The 14,524-nt window shown below is 53.1% G+C and overlaps 6 protein-coding genes across 7 annotated transcripts; 2 read left to right on the forward strand and 4 right to left on the reverse strand.

Annotated features, from left to right (window-relative positions):
- Window positions 1–180: 180 nt before the first annotated feature.
- On the reverse strand, window positions 181–2,388 carry LMH87_006769 (uncharacterized protein; the record flags this gene model as incomplete). Of its 2 annotated transcripts, none has more annotated exons than XM_056204708.1 (1): window positions 181–2,388. In XM_056204708.1, one exon carries the CDS (start codon window positions 2,386–2,388, stop codon window positions 181–183), a length of 2,208 nt encoding a protein of 735 aa, XP_056060038.1. The 2 variants fall into 2 exon arrangements, with proteins under 2 accessions (XP_056060038.1, XP_056060037.1); XM_056204707.1 differs by having other exon boundaries at window positions 181–981.
- Window positions 2,389–4,442: 2,054 nt separating this feature from the next.
- Window positions 4,443–4,717, forward strand: LMH87_006770 (uncharacterized protein; the record flags this gene model as incomplete). The annotated part of the gene is made up of 2 exons (XM_056204709.1): window positions 4,443–4,476; window positions 4,551–4,717. 2 exons carry the CDS (start codon window positions 4,443–4,445, stop codon window positions 4,715–4,717), a joined length of 201 nt encoding a protein of 66 aa, XP_056060039.1.
- Window positions 4,718–8,960: 4,243 nt separating this feature from the next.
- On the reverse strand, window positions 8,961–9,981 carry LMH87_006771 (uncharacterized protein; the record flags this gene model as incomplete). Its single annotated transcript, XM_056204711.1, has 2 exons — window positions 8,961–9,778; window positions 9,828–9,981. The coding sequence occupies 2 exons, from the start codon at window positions 9,979–9,981 to the stop codon at window positions 8,961–8,963; spliced, it is 972 nt and encodes a 323-aa protein (XP_056060040.1).
- A 179-nt stretch (window positions 9,982–10,160) lies between these two features.
- On the reverse strand, window positions 10,161–10,508 carry LMH87_006772 (uncharacterized protein; the record flags this gene model as incomplete). Its single annotated transcript, XM_056204712.1, has 3 exons — window positions 10,161–10,206; window positions 10,264–10,318; window positions 10,370–10,508. 3 exons carry the CDS (start codon window positions 10,506–10,508, stop codon window positions 10,161–10,163), a joined length of 240 nt encoding a protein of 79 aa, XP_056060041.1.
- Window positions 10,509–10,858: 350 nt separating this feature from the next.
- On the forward strand, window positions 10,859–12,433 carry LMH87_006773 (uncharacterized protein; the record flags this gene model as incomplete). The annotated part of the gene is made up of 3 exons (XM_056204713.1): window positions 10,859–10,880; window positions 10,931–11,316; window positions 11,381–12,433. The coding sequence occupies 3 exons, from the start codon at window positions 10,859–10,861 to the stop codon at window positions 12,431–12,433; spliced, it is 1,461 nt and encodes a 486-aa protein (XP_056060042.1).
- Window positions 12,434–13,473: 1,040 nt separating this feature from the next.
- On the reverse strand, window positions 13,474–14,505 carry LMH87_006774 (uncharacterized protein; the record flags this gene model as incomplete). Its single annotated transcript, XM_056204714.1, has 1 exon — window positions 13,474–14,505. One exon carries the CDS (start codon window positions 14,503–14,505, stop codon window positions 13,474–13,476), a length of 1,032 nt encoding a protein of 343 aa, XP_056060043.1.
- Window positions 14,506–14,524: the final 19 nt, after the last annotated feature.

Here is a 14,524-nt window from a genome sequence, read left to right on the forward strand (position 1 = left end):
AGTTTTGAGGAGAAATGTCGTTGTTGCCGTACGTGTGACGTAGTGTCGAGGCAACAAATTCGCATCAGGCTAATAGCACTCAGAAAATCCTAGTAAAATGTGTATACATGTGTTGTAAAAATACTGAAGAAAGGAAGGTGGGGGTATCAATGTCAAAATTAAAGAAAAAAGTCTTGTCCATCATTCGTCCTCCTCGTGTCCATCGTTAAAGACTGTAGGGTTCCAGGCCAGGAACTGACCCAGATCCTCGCTTAGGTTGCAGCTCATCCTCGGGGCGCTGTGAGACGCGTTTTTTGGGGAAAACTCCCCATCTTCGGCAGGCAGGCCGTAGGTTTCGAGTCCGAGCTCGATCTCTGTCACCACGGGGATGGGGTCCGAGCAGTGCTCGTCCCGACCAGGTGCGGAGGCGGCGTTGCGCTCGGCCTGGCCAAAGGACCAGCTCTGCATCTTGGCAAACGGCGATCGGTCCGGGCTGGCCGGCATGGGCAGGTCAGCGTCCGAAATCGTCGACGAGCTCGAGGCGCTGCTGCGCGATGACTCCATGCTGCACGACGTCCTGTCGGCGGCCTTGCGGGTACGTCCCGACTTGACCAGCGTGCCGTGGGACTCGAAGCCAAACTCGTCGAACCAGTCGCCCAGCTCGTCGGCCATGGCGTTGGCTTCGTCCTGGGCCATGCCAGAGGCGAGGCCGTCGGCATCGCACAGGACCGACGAGTGGAACTTGGGCCAGTCCACGTTCTGGTCGGCGCCGTCTTGCGCGCCGTCTTCTGCCGGTGTGGCCTTGGGGCTCTTGTGCTGGAACTCGATGTGGCCGTGGCGGAACAGAGGGCTTGCCTTGGAGTAGGCCGTGCCGACGAGGCACAGGGAGTCGCGCGTCGTCGCGGCCTTTGCCTTGGCGCCCAAGCGTGTCGACTTGGGCGACAGCTTAATCAAGCTGCTCTTGCGCCGGCGGCGGTCGCCCTCGGCGGAGGCGACGAGCATTTCGGGTATGGGGGCGAGCTGGGACGTGCGCGCGCGGGCCCCAAACCTGGCAGGGTTCTTGGGCGGAGGAGGAGGTGGCGGAGAGCCCTCGACTGAGAGCGGGCGCGCCTCAGCTGCATGCTCTGCCGAGACCATGCCTGCGGGCGGGGGCTGGGTGCCTTCTGGCTCGGTTGCTAGGTTGCATTTGTCCTCGAATTCATGGCTGAGCTCCTCGTCATCAGCCTCGTCCATGTCGTCCGGTTCTGCAAAGACAGAGTCCGTGCCCATCCACGCCATGACCGAGTTGGGAAGCATGTCCCGGTGGTACATTTGCGAGGCAGTCAGATTCTGACTGTCTGTCGCGTACAAAGAAAATTTCGAATCGGTAGAATGACGCTGTGTTTGCTGCTGACAAGACTGTCTCTTGGCCGCCGTGATGGAGCTGTTGCGGTGGTGGGGAGTGTGTTCCTCCAACTGATCCGAGTAGATGGATGATAGACTGCTGGTGACGGATATGCGCTTAGAGGCCCGGCTGGTCAGCAGATCGCTGACGCTTTGTGAGAGAGTCATCCGTAGCTTGCGTGGCAGTAAAACGTTTCGCTTGCCCATCTTCTTTGTCGTAGGCGGGCGCGCGGCGTGACCCTTGGTGGAGGTGCTCTGTGATGAATGGATCGAGTTTCTTCGGATGGACCTGTTGCTATTGATCGAGCTTCTGCGCGCAGTGACAGGAGGAGTGATTCCCTGCCGGCGGCGTCGCACCGAGTTGCCGCGACTCAGAACAAGCATGTCTGGCTTGGCTTGTGCGACATATGTACTGTAGGTGGCATCAGCCAGTGCCACTCCAACATCCTCAAAGGCGCGATCCGACTGGCGTATCAAGCCCATGATGTTTTCGTCTGCTGTGTGATCTAGGTGCATCTCATCTGCCACGGCCGCAGAGTCCTCCTCATCATCCTCATCCTCAAAAAGTCCACGAGGAGGGCGTGGCGGTCGCTGAGGAGCAATGGTGGGAAATTGCCGCTGAGGTATCTCTATGGAGCTGCTTGAGCCATGCAGCGAAGTATCCTTTGTAGAGAGTGAGGAGATGCTGTTGTTGCTTCTGTGGCTTCCCTTGGAGCTCGAGGCAGCACGGTGTAGGTCCAGTGGGTTTGGCGGGCTCAGGGTAGCTTTAAAGTTGGGATAGTCTGCGAATTGGAAGAAGATGTGTGACTTGGCGGCCTGGCCTTTGTCTTTTGATGTGCTCCAGGATTTAGAGCGAGAGTGTTGTGTGGATGGAGTTTTTGGCGACGGCGTTGCTTTTGGTTCTAATGTATACCTGGTGCCGTCTCTCGTAAACTCGATGGGCGCTGGCGTGTTGCTTGGATCCCCAGAGCGTGTCCGGCGGTGCGACAGGCGGCCCCAGGCGAAACCGAGTGCTGAGTTGTCCATTTCGTTGTATGATCGTCAGTTGGGAAACCGGTTGCCGTAGACCATGTCTACTGTAAAGAATTAAGAAGCTCCAATGCCGCTGTGCAATGTACGTGTTGCCAGTTGTGTTTCTGTCGTGTGGTGGTGGCGGGCACACCGCTGATGTCTTATATGCCAGAGCTTGTTTAGGCGCTAGACGGTCGACAACGAGGCGCACAGAGTATTTTGTATTTTGTCAACGGTGCTCGGGTGTATTAATGTGGGCAACGTCGTCAGTGAAGAAAGCCTGTTTACTTGTGGTGGGGAAGGAGGGGATTGATATTGAATTTGCCGGGGTCAGCAGCAGCACGAGACATGTGGCACAGAGGCTTGGTCGAGAGCGGTTTGTTCTTTTGTGTGTCTTTTCTTTCTCTGTTATTTGAGGCGGAAGCACCCAGACGGCGTGGGAGGGGGTGGGCAGGTCCAATACAAATACCTTTCCCTCTTCATCTTACACAGAACATCCACCCATCCACACTTGGATCATCGGCTGGCAGGGCCATGCTCGAACCTGTGCATCCCGAATCCCAAGGATCCCATGGCTCGGCCACATCGGGGTTGGGTGTCCTCTTTGTCAGTGGCTGCGCGCTTTTGCTCGCCCAGGATGATGACGGGCGGGTTAGCGCGACTCATGGAGGACCCTTCCCTGCAGTAGTGCAGTAATAAGAGGCAACTGGCTCCGGCGGAATTCCATACCAGTAATACTAATGGCCGATTACCTACTGGAGGAACAGCCCATTCTCGGTATAGGGCCGGGGGTGGCCTTGCTCAAGGTGGTGTGAGCCAGCGACTTGAGCGATGCCTAGTATGGCATGTCGCATCGACCCGGCCACCGCTGCCTTCACGTACGCAAAAGGGCCGGGGCGGTGGGCGAACGCCACCATCATGCATAATGCCTGCGGCGCTGATACCAGAAGAGCCCCAAGGCTGCCTGGCATTGAGCTGCCACAAGTTAGTCCAAAGCTGGCAACTGGCGATTACCCAACGTTGTAGCACAGCTGGGGGGATCGGCAGTCAAGCCCACTGCCAGGTCGTCACGAGCTTGTTTTCCCGCAATCTACTAATTATAATACCGTGCTGCAACGACTCTTTCCGCTTCTAGGGGACGGGCCGGCGCTTTCGCGACGCGGCCTCCATTCTATAGCTCATTCGCTTGTGCTGATCAGCCAAAGGGCTTACAGAGACAAAGGCAGTATGCTGTCCTCATTTGCGCGCACAAAGCCGTTTATTCTTAGACGGCGTGCCAGTGACAAATTTCGTTCAATGGCCATTTCCCATTTTTGCTTGCCCGCGAGACACGCACACCCCGGCCCAATCGGTGAGTGTTCTTGGAGTGTGTGACTGGCATTTGGACCGACCGGTCGCGCCGACAAATCGCCACAGGCAGCCGGGCTCAACCTGTAGGCGAGGTGCATCAATTACGTGACAGTGTGTGTGTGGTGGTTAGAATCAGCCCCAAGAATAACCCAATGTTTGCCTGTGCCAGGACAAATGTGTGCTGACCCTGGTGCTGGGCTGCTTGGCTCGAGCGCATGTGAGACCTTCAGCCGCCCAGAGCGCCCTTTGCACACTTCCTTTTCCCTTCGATTGTTGATGTGCAACGCCTGGGCTGAAGCTGAGGTGGCGGCGGAACAAGTGTTACAATTCCTCATGAAAGTGGGCCACTTGCTCCCTTTCTTCGACAACCGCCTGCCTTTGCATTGCATCGCCGAGCGTGTATGGATGATCTACCAAGGGTGCAAGAAGCGACGCTGACGGGACGGCCGGGCTTCTCCAGCACAATGAATGTCTCAAATGGCCAGGCATGTCTTTGACTCGTCTTTGCCTCACCATCAGTAAGAAGAGTGTGGTAGCTAATTAATAACAGCATCGACCCGCCGCAGAGGTCTTGCACGCTCGCACTTGGAGTTCCCGCTCCACGCCAGTTGCGCTACCAGTGACTAGTTACAGCTTGACCTTCCCGATCAAGCCCACTGCAATAGTGCTCACCACCACAATACCAGACGCAACGTGGCCAGTGCCAATCGCGAACTGAAATGGTTGAGACGGCGCCCGCCATATCAGCAACAGGTAACCAGCCCGGACCGTAGCAGTGAGACATCGCTGGCGGCACTTCTCCAGTACTAATTGCTTGTCTGCGTGAGGCTACGTGACACCATTTTCATCGGTCGCGTTCCCCATCAGGTTGGCACCAGGTATCAAAGGATCAGCCCGACAAAGGGATCAATCCCTCTTCCTTGCCAAAGGAATAAACTCCCCTTCCTTTGAGGAACCGACCCAGGCTCCGTCACTGGTGTCATTCTCGGAATGATTAGCCCTGGGTCCCTGGCGTCATCTCTATTGCCCTTCCACCAATCTGGGCAGGATAATCGCACTCTCAAGGCTGACACCGGCAGTCACACACACCACAAAGCCTCAAAGCTGGGACCAAAAGCTGACTCAGGCTGGCTTCACAAACTGACCCGCGCGACTGAGTGTGGGTGTGGTCAGAAGCGTCCCAGCTGAGGGCCGGGTTTGCCTTGCTGTAGATTTGTTGGAAGCCTTGCCATGTGATGTGCAGTCGCTGTTTCTTGCCCTGGATGGATTTACCGCGCCATTGACGATTATTCGCCCGCCAGCCCGGGGTTGCGCGAGCCTTATTTCATGTCCTGGGGGCCGTAGGCGGCGATCCACCCGTGATCCTAGAAATCCCGCCGAACGAGGCTCTAAATCCACCCTTGCTTACACCGGCGACTGCCACATGGGTCAGATCGCCGCACGACATCCATTGACGGAAACTTCTTGGCTGACAGGTTATCACGGTTGTCGATGAATAAACGGTGCCCAACGTCATTCTCGGGTCAGTGACAAGTTTTATGGCAGCTTTTCTGCCTTGCATGCTCATCAACGGTGAATCGTGAGGCCTACTGGTAGACTTGGCATCGCGAGCCAGCAGTGAATTTTAACGAGATTGACAGCTCTGGCTGGCCTCTTAACCGCTAGGCTCATGATGACGCTGTGGCTACCACAATAGTCATACAAGGTACAGGGCATCCTAGTCCGGTCCAAAACCGACAGCCTTTACGATATCATCCTTCCTGAAGCCGGGGAATCGCCCTCTCTATCGGGATTGCAAGGGTTACTGGGCTATAACCCGGTCTTTGCTATGCCCAACTGAAGAAAGTATGACTGGCTTCTGTTCTTGCAGGGTCAGAGGTTGTGCGGTTCGTGTAGACGACCTTGATAGACGGGTACTCGATTCTGCGCTGATTTAGCTCGGAAGTTCGCGACATTTCACCGCACTCGTGCTCATCTGATCGTTTTTCAAGGTAGAGAAGTTCTTGTTTAGCTGTAGTTTTTCCCCGTTAGTGTTTAACTTACATCACCCACCGGACCGTGCCTGGACCCGGCAATTGCTGGCTCAAGTACGGTACAAGACAGCGCTAGAATTGACCAACCCACGTTGCCTCCGTGATTTGAAAGGGTATAATAGCTGGCGTCAAAGACACTTACTTACTTACTCAGTCACTTGAAGAATGGAAACAAAAGTTAGCCACATTCGATGATTTAATGAACTCCTGATTTCTACTCTCGAGCTACTTTGCCAGCCCTCATTCAAGTGTGCTCACAGCACCTAGCCGTAGTTGGCTTCGCTGTGCTATCCGATTACCATGGCGTAACGTACCACACAATAGTTTATAAAATTATGAACTAAGTCTTAGTCAGTACCCAGTATCGATCGTAACTTGTCTTTGCATTTTCTTTCCCCGGCGGGCTATGGTCACAGGATGAACAGGTAGTTTAACCTCAACTTCTCGGGAGCCTCCACCTCGCGGCCTCTTTGAAATAAAGACACAACCCAAAAAGAAGAAGAAGAAGCAAACAAATTTAGACGTGAGGCATGTGTATCAACATACATGACTGCTTCTTTATCTGAGAGAATAGCGAGACAAGCAGAAATCCTCTCTGCAGAACCGCCGCGCTCAACCTCAACCCAGTCGTGACACAAGTGCATCACCTTGAGCGTTCCTCCGCGTCGATGCAGCCGAGGCAGAGGTTCACTTCTGTGGGGATATAATGAACTTGTCTGGATTGATTTTGGAAGATGCAATCCATAGAACTTCAGTCTGTGCTTTCCTTTGAGACCTTCTGACGTCTCGGCGGCGCCGCCAGACCGGGATCTACCAACCTCAATTCTTCCACATTCTGAGGATAGTTCCAAATCTCGCAATCAACACAAGCAAGGTGGCCACAGGCGAAGCAATCATGACAAGCCGCCTTTTTTTTCGCTGCACAAATGGCAAATCCAGCCGCAGCGCTGAAATGCGAGGAGTTTACACGCTGCACTGCCGTGACAGTAGCCTTTGATCACGCGCTGATCAACAGCTCTGATCACACACCGCCACGCGGCAAATTATGCAGGGGTGTGACCAGCAGACACAAACCCCGGTAACCTTCAAGAATCTGTGGGTAGTGGAGGTGGTCATCAAGAGAGACCAATGTAATTCCGGCACTATGGCCGCAAATATAGCTATATACCAAGCTTGTGCGCATTTCGTCGGCTCCCTTAGATGAGTAGCCTCTTCTGTGTTCGATCAGTACTTTGTTCTGTTGGATGAGTAGTTTGCTCTGTTGGAGAAAGAGTTTGTTCTGTTGAATCAGTAGTGATCATGAAAGACATCGATCAAAGGCTGCACAATAACGTTTTGGGTATGCTTTGTTTACATCGACAGAGGGTGGTTCACAAAAGCAATGCATTAGCTGCGCTGCTAAGCTTAGAGTAAAAGGAAGTGATTCACGAAAACAAAGGAAGTCTTAGTCGGGTTTTTGTTTGTTCCAAGACAATTTTTAGCGCTGCAGACTCGTGCTGAAAGGAAGCTGTAGGTGATACGCAGACACTTTATAACCTTGATGTTGTACTAGCTTTGTTATTTGTATGTAGAGTAAGCTTTTGCTAATGCTTCATCGTGGATAGGCAACCGAAACATGTGTCTCGGTCTTCGTCATTCTGTATGCCTCGCCAGCAGCTGTTGTTCTCTAAACTTCTTCGCTTTGTCGATGTACCTCTCGAAGCTCAAGTCGGCGTTTTTCCTCGGTCGGCTATCTGTACGCCGACATGAGACCCCCAAGACAGAAGCCCACCGAATAAGCCCATCCAGAGTGGTAGGCTTTCGCCGATGCGAGAGCTCACTCAGTGTCTTCAAGTAGCGCGTTCCTTGATATTCCCTGGTCTCCGTACTCTCATATCATCTCAGAGACGTCGGTACTCGATCGAAACATCGGACAGCGCCTGGCGTAACTATGGTCTTCGGATAGGCGTAAACATTGCTCGTGATCCCGCCACGCAGTCCGTTCTGGAGCCTTGCTTCACAGTCTTTGATTTGGTTTGGAGGGTACACTAGATGTGTGACTGGGACTGCTCCATGCAAAGTTTCTCCAACTGAGAAAGATCCGAATGGAGGCGCGTTTCAATGTGAAAGCTCCATGCCGTCGCGTCTGTCGGGAATGGTGGCAACAGGAGCATTCTCAAATAATATTGTTCGCTTCGCGCATTGCGCGGGAGGTTCCGGTCTTTAGGAAAGAAGATGCCGCATGCTGCGGCATTCTCGGTTTCGGTGTTTGAGCTGCCGCCTGTGGTTTCTCACGCCCGGGTGCAACGGTGTCACCCGCGGGTGAGGAGTCGGCGTGTCGTCGTACCGGCTTGCGGCTTCCGATACAATTTGTGAACCACATGGATGCACCAGATATGAGATATTCCGACCATGTACCCAGTCCAGACGGTTGGTGTCGCGTCAAGTCTGCTGTCGCTTTGTGTAAAAGGATGCTTAGGGAAGCCTCCATATTTGCCACCTTTTTTTTTTCTTATATTGGAAAAGGCAATATCGGCAGCTGATGCAAGGCGTCACACCCTTGCAGTTTCCGCCTCGTCTTTTGGGGCTTATAAGATGGCTTTTTTCCTGGGCTTGCAAATCAATATTCCGGTCCGAGCTGAAAGCCACGCTTGACTCGGTCTAGAGAGGCCAAACTCGCCACCATGAAGCAACGAAAGTATGCAGGAAGATAGATTCGCGGTTGCATCAAAGCCAACTCGAACAGGAAAAGAGAAGCGACAGCCTAATATTCAAACCATCTGATGAGCAAGGATCTGGACCGCGCCGTGCTACAATTTAGACTTTCTGACAGTGGTCCCGTTCTCCCTTGAGGTGGATATATATATCAATAGCATGGCGCCACAACACCCTTCTCCCTCTATTGGGCGTCTTCATTCCAGCCAATGTGCTATCCTCTTCTACTAAAAATGCTACGTCAAATTTATTACGAGTCAGCGGCCGCACACGCAAGTAGCTGGCAGCCGCTATCAAATACGACGCCGACGGTAGAAATTGACAAGACCGATATGATAGATCATCAGTCCACTTGCCCACTGCTTGCTCTATCATCAGCCAAAAAACATGCAAGATATATGAATAAAACGTTGGCTGTTTTTGTTTTGTTTGGCGTAGCTCTCTATTTATAACAAGTCGGTCCACACTTCGAAGTCTAAACAGTTTGAAATCGATCTCTTGGCCTTCGCCCTACAACTCCTGCTCGTCGTCCATGTCATCGTCCTCTTCGTCTTCGTCCGAATCATGAGTGGCAAATGGGACGAACCGAAAGTCCAAAAAGCTTCGCTTGCCTCCCTCAATATCGACCAGAAATTGTAGACTGAGGATACCTTGCCCATCACCTCGCAAGCTGACCTTGTTCGCAATGCGCATAGCCTCGGTCGAGTTCTTGATAAAGTCGAATTTGTACGATTGCGTCCATTTGTCTCTAATACTGAACGTCTCCAGTAGCTCTCTGCCTCGAGCGAAATCGACGTCCGAGCTTCCCAAATCACCCTTGCCGGTAAAGGACAGGTATGGAGATAATTTTGAAGTTGTAATCGATAGCTTCATTGGCGCAGTCGGCGAAATTTCTGCCAAAGAATCTAGTAGTGACCGTGACTGCATGATAATCTTGAAACAGATATCATCTCGGTCTAGGGGTATGTCGTCTGTCATTTCAGGTAGATATGTTGTGAGACCAGCTGTGGTTTGGACGCCGGATTCCTCTATCATAACTTTGAAAGGGTCGCCTTCTTCTCCGTAAAGTAGAGTGCAGGTTCCGGATATTCCCAGTGTCTGATTGCTGAATGCATCTGGCCGATAATTTCTTAGATTGCTTCGATATGGGTCTGATTCAGCTTTTTGCGCTCGCGCGGCCACGTCAACAGCGCCAAATATTTGGAGAATTTCAAGGAAAGATGAGAGTGGTATCTGAAAGTTTGGGAGTTCTGGCGGCTCGCCATCTTCCGCGGGGGGTAGATTGACAGAATATGATGAAAAAAGTGATTTGTTGAGAAATGCGACTCCTAACGCTATATTAGTAAGGAACACCGTGCAACCAGCCGCAGTGCCTACCTTGCATGACTTTCGCGTGGTCCGCAGCAAAACGAATGCCTTCTTCAGTAATTTGAACGTGAACTTTTGGAGAAAAGTTGATGCACCGCAGAAGTTGATAAAGAGGTCGCGTTGAAGTTGCCACGGCGCGGAGGATTGGTTGTTTGTCCGCCATGATGCGAGAGAGTTCTTGGGCAGGCGTCGACAAACTGTGTTTCGCGAGCGTAGTAAGAAATAATATGCGCAAGTTAAACCTTTGAATAAATAGAAGTAGCGCTCAGTAGCCTTTTGTGCTTGTGTTCCAACTAATATACAGTGTATGTCGCCCCGACGTTGATAAGGCGGAGGAGTATCTTAGACGTAGACTCCGACCGCGCAGAACATGTATACGACACCGTATCTAGAAACAGTCAGCTCGTGGACTTCCTCGAGTGGAATTGATTGCTTTGCGACTTACGCCAATGCCAGAGATGCTGGGATGCCAACTGCGAAGACGTTGACTAGTGAACGGTCTGAGTTGTCAGTGGCAGTGCACGATTAGCATCTCGAATGCCTTGACTCACTTAATGCAAAAACTCCAGTAGCACAGACTCCTAGAGAGAGCAGAACAAAGCCGACGAGGAATTGACTCCCTTTGCCGACGGTAGGGAGGAATGGACTGCCAGCAGCAGCTAGCCAGACCTCATGCAGCGATGAATCCATGTAGTATGTGTTTTTGTGGTATACGAGCTCGTTCTGTGGTCGAGCACTCGTAGTGTAGTACCGCCGCGTGCCGTGGTCGTCGGATGGGAGGGATCGAAGCTTGGATTTCGGAAAGCTGTCGCAAGAAAATGATATCGAGCAGCTCAAGATGCGCGATGTGAATGCGTGTCCCGTTGGTGCGAATCAGGACTAGCGCGGAGCAGCTCCTGTCGCGGCTCATAACGTAAGCACGCGGACCCACCAGCTGTGGCGGGCGCAGCTCCGTAAATGCGACACGGATCGCTGCCAACCTCGAAGCTCCATGTTGGTACCTCATATTACTGGCTTTCAAGGCCACGAGTGTCAAAAAGATGTCGGACATTAAGGACGAAAGTATGTGATATTACTCCTGCACCAGTGCGCGATATTGACCTGATCCTTAGCAGTGAAGCGCAAAGCTGAAGAGGACCTGCCCTCCCCTGCGGCTCCGAAGCGCGTTAAGCATAGCGACTCTGAAGAGCCCCAAGACGACAGGCTAGAAGACAACGATGATCAGCAATTAGACGTGTCGATAAGCGCCCCAGCCGGTGGCGATACTGGTGGCGACGAAGGCGACGGTGACGAGGTTGAAGCTGATGACGAAGAAGGCGGGGACACTAAGGACGACGAACGGGAAGAGAGGGAAGACGACAAGGATGGAGACGGCGATGACGAAGACAAAGACGAGGAGAAGGATGAAGATAGAAAGGCCAAGATAGAAGACGGCGACGAGCCAAATTCGGAGGATCAATCAGTTCCTGCACTGAAGCGCATTCCGTTTCCGGACAAGGCAAGCTCCTAACACTTCCTTTTTTCTTTCATGCTTCGCCAGCTAACAAACTTTTCACGCACAGCCAGGCGTTATCGAAGAGCGAAATGGTGAAATCGAATTCCGAGTAGTCAACAATGACGGTGGGCGCGAGTCGCTCATCGTTCTGACCGGTCTCAAATGTTTATTTCAAAAGCAGCTGCCTAAGATGCCGAAAGATTATATCGCTCGACTAGTCTACGATCGAACACATTTGTCGATAGCAATCGTCAAAAAGCCGCTCGAGGTAGTAGGCGGCGTCACGTTTCGTCCATTCAAAGGCCGCCGGTTCGCCGAGATTGTGTTCTTCGCAATCAGTACGGATCAGCAAGTCAAGGGTTATGGTGCGCATCTCATGTGTCACTTGAAAGATTATGTCAAAGCCACGAGCGATGTCATGTACTTCCTCACCTACGCCGACAACTACGCCATCGGCTACTTCAAAAAGCAAGGCTTTACCAAGGAGATTACACTTGATCGGAGCGTCTGGATGGGCTATATCAAAGACTATGAAGGCGGCACCATCATGCAGTGTTCCATGCTCCCAAGAATTCGATATTTGGAAGTCGGACGCTTGCTTCTCAAGCAAAAGGAGTGCGTCCAGGCCAAGATTCGAGCCTACTCCAAGTCGCACAACGTGCACGCCCCTCCCAAGGAGTGGAAGAATGGCATCAAGGAAATCAATCCACTGGATATCCCCGCCATTCGTGCATCTGGTTGGTCGCCGGACATGGATGAGCTCGCGCGCCAGCCGCGACATGGCCCGAACTACAATCAGCTGCTGCATCTGCTCAACGACCTACAGAACCACAACTCTGCTTGGCCCTTCCTGGTGCCCGTCAACCGCGACGACGTGGCCGATTACTACGAAGTAATCAAGGAGCCCATGGACCTAAGCACCATGGAAAACAAGCTAGAAGCAGATCAGTATCCGACACCAGAGGAGTTCATCAGGGATGCGACGCTCGTGTTCAACAATTGCCGAAAATACAACAACGAGAGCACGCCGTACGCCAAGTCGGCCACCAAACTGGAAAAGTTTATGTGGCAACAGCTCAAAGCAGTACCCGAGTGGTCGCATTTGGAGCCAGAGAAGTAGAGGTTGATGCTGCGCATAACACTCTGCTCCAGAGCTATCATGGCGGGCTGTCTGTCTCGATTTTGCACTTTCCTCGGCAGACATCCTTTTCCTTGCTTTTGATTTTCATTTCAACAATCAGCGATCTTGTATTTCTCTAATAGTCTTTGTTTTGGGCGGGTTTGGTTTCGCGGCGTTTGGAGAGTGGAAGTAAAAGTGTCGGCCTCGCCACTGAGTTGCCACTTCAGGAAGGGTCCCCCGCCGATGGCAAGCTGTAACACTAGCTTGCTTGTGGCTTGGCTGTTTTGTTATTTTGTTATTTTTAATATTTTTTGGATTATTCCTCACGGGATTAGGTTGTTTCAAGCACGGCTGAATTTCAAGCTTACATGATTAGCGGGCGTCTTGTTGGGATAGGCTGGGAAAGTGTGGTGTTGAGTGTATGCTCTAGATGACACGAATCGATCCATGATGATGAACCTGATTGCCTAGTCATGGAACTGTCCGCCGTCGTAAATAAGCCGTCTCGTACTTGAGTGTCCCGTGAATGCCGATCGAGAAACTATCGAAGATACTTTTTCCGGGCGACTACAAGGGGGACGCTGATGGCACGGTCGGTCAGCTTATGTCATTTTTAGAGGCAAACATACTTCGTATTTGTCTAGAAAGAACCTATTCATTCCAGATGAATGATAAAAGGCAAGAGGAAGTAAAAGTAAAAAGCTATGGACCAGAAATGAAATAAAAAGTGAATTTGTCTTTTGTCTTGATTCTTCCGAGATGGAAGCAGACTCCCAAGAAACGCAGTCGCTGTAAACAAAGAAAAACAATATCATCCCAAGGCTGTGTGGCAATGTATCCCGATAACTCCAAAAATAATCCGAAATGCCCAAAATAATAAATCCGGGTGAATGCACTCATTGCTGGTAGGAGCTCAAATGCTCGCTCCGCCATGTCCAGCGCGTATATAGTAAAGCAGATCTCGCACATCTATCGTCTTTTGCTTTGTATCTTGTTTTTTTTTTGTGTGTAGTGATATTTTCTTAATTTCTTTTGGCCGCTTAAGCACTGGGGTTGGCCGTGCGAGCAGCAGCAGCATTGACCTGGCCGCCAAAGTTCCAGCCCATGGCCGAGCGAGGCGTGGCCGCGGTGAGCTGGCGGCTGAGGGCACGGGGCGTAGCGCCAAGCTCAGGGCGGGCAGGGTCGTTGCGGGACGACGAGGGCGTCGAGGTCTCGCCGCGGATGACCTCGCGGAGCATGGGCTGGAGGAACTCGGGGACGTCGGACCACTGGCCGCCGCGGGCGAGGTCGAGCATGCCGTGGGGGATGAGGGCGGCGGGGAGGGACGAGGGCGAGGCGGAGCGGCGGCTGCGGCGCGCGGCTGCCGACTCGGTCATTTGCTCGGTGACAACGGCAAGCTCGCCCGACTCGATGGCCGTCTTGAGCCACTCCTCCCAGGCCTCGTCGAGGACGGCGGAGCGGTCACCGGCCTCGCGGCGGGCGGCCTGCGAGCGGAGGCGCTCATTGAGCTCGACGCCGACGCTCTCGAGCTCGTCCTCGCTCTCCTCGTCGTCTTCGTCGTCCTCGTCGTCCTCGTCGGCGGGCACGTAGGGCGGTGTGGACATGCCACTGCTGATGGGGCTGGAGCTGAGGGACGGGCTGCTGGGTTCGAGAACGGCCGCCGGGCGGACCCAGTCGGCGGGCTCCTCCCAGGTCGGGAAGCCGTCGGCGGTGGTGTCGCGGATGGCGATGCCCTGCTCCTTCTCGTACTTTTCCTTGGCCCACTTGGTGCCCTCCCACTTGGTCAGGCCGGCAATCTCGAAGCGGGTGAGGCCGAGGCCGTCAAAGGCGCGGAAGAGGCGGCGGTGCCAGGGCCAGCGGCTCAGACGCATGCGGTGTGTGGGATGTGCGTAGTCGAGTCCGGGGTACTTGGCCTCTTGCGTGTCGATGTGGCCGTAGAAGGAGTGAGTCTCCTGGCGGACCTCGGGGATGAGGGAGCGCTGGAGGAAGGACTGGAAGTTTTGGGGGTCCGAGACCTTGGGGCGGGGGAAGAGCTGATCGTAGACGATCTCTTCAATCGGACGGCCCATCATCTTGGCGGTTGTGTGGTCG

The sequence above is a fragment of the Akanthomyces muscarius genome, chromosome 1 (assembly GCF_028009165.1).
Source record: "Akanthomyces muscarius strain Ve6 chromosome 1, whole genome shotgun sequence".
Classification (NCBI taxonomy): Eukaryota; Fungi; Ascomycota; class Sordariomycetes; order Hypocreales; family Cordycipitaceae; genus Akanthomyces; species Akanthomyces muscarius.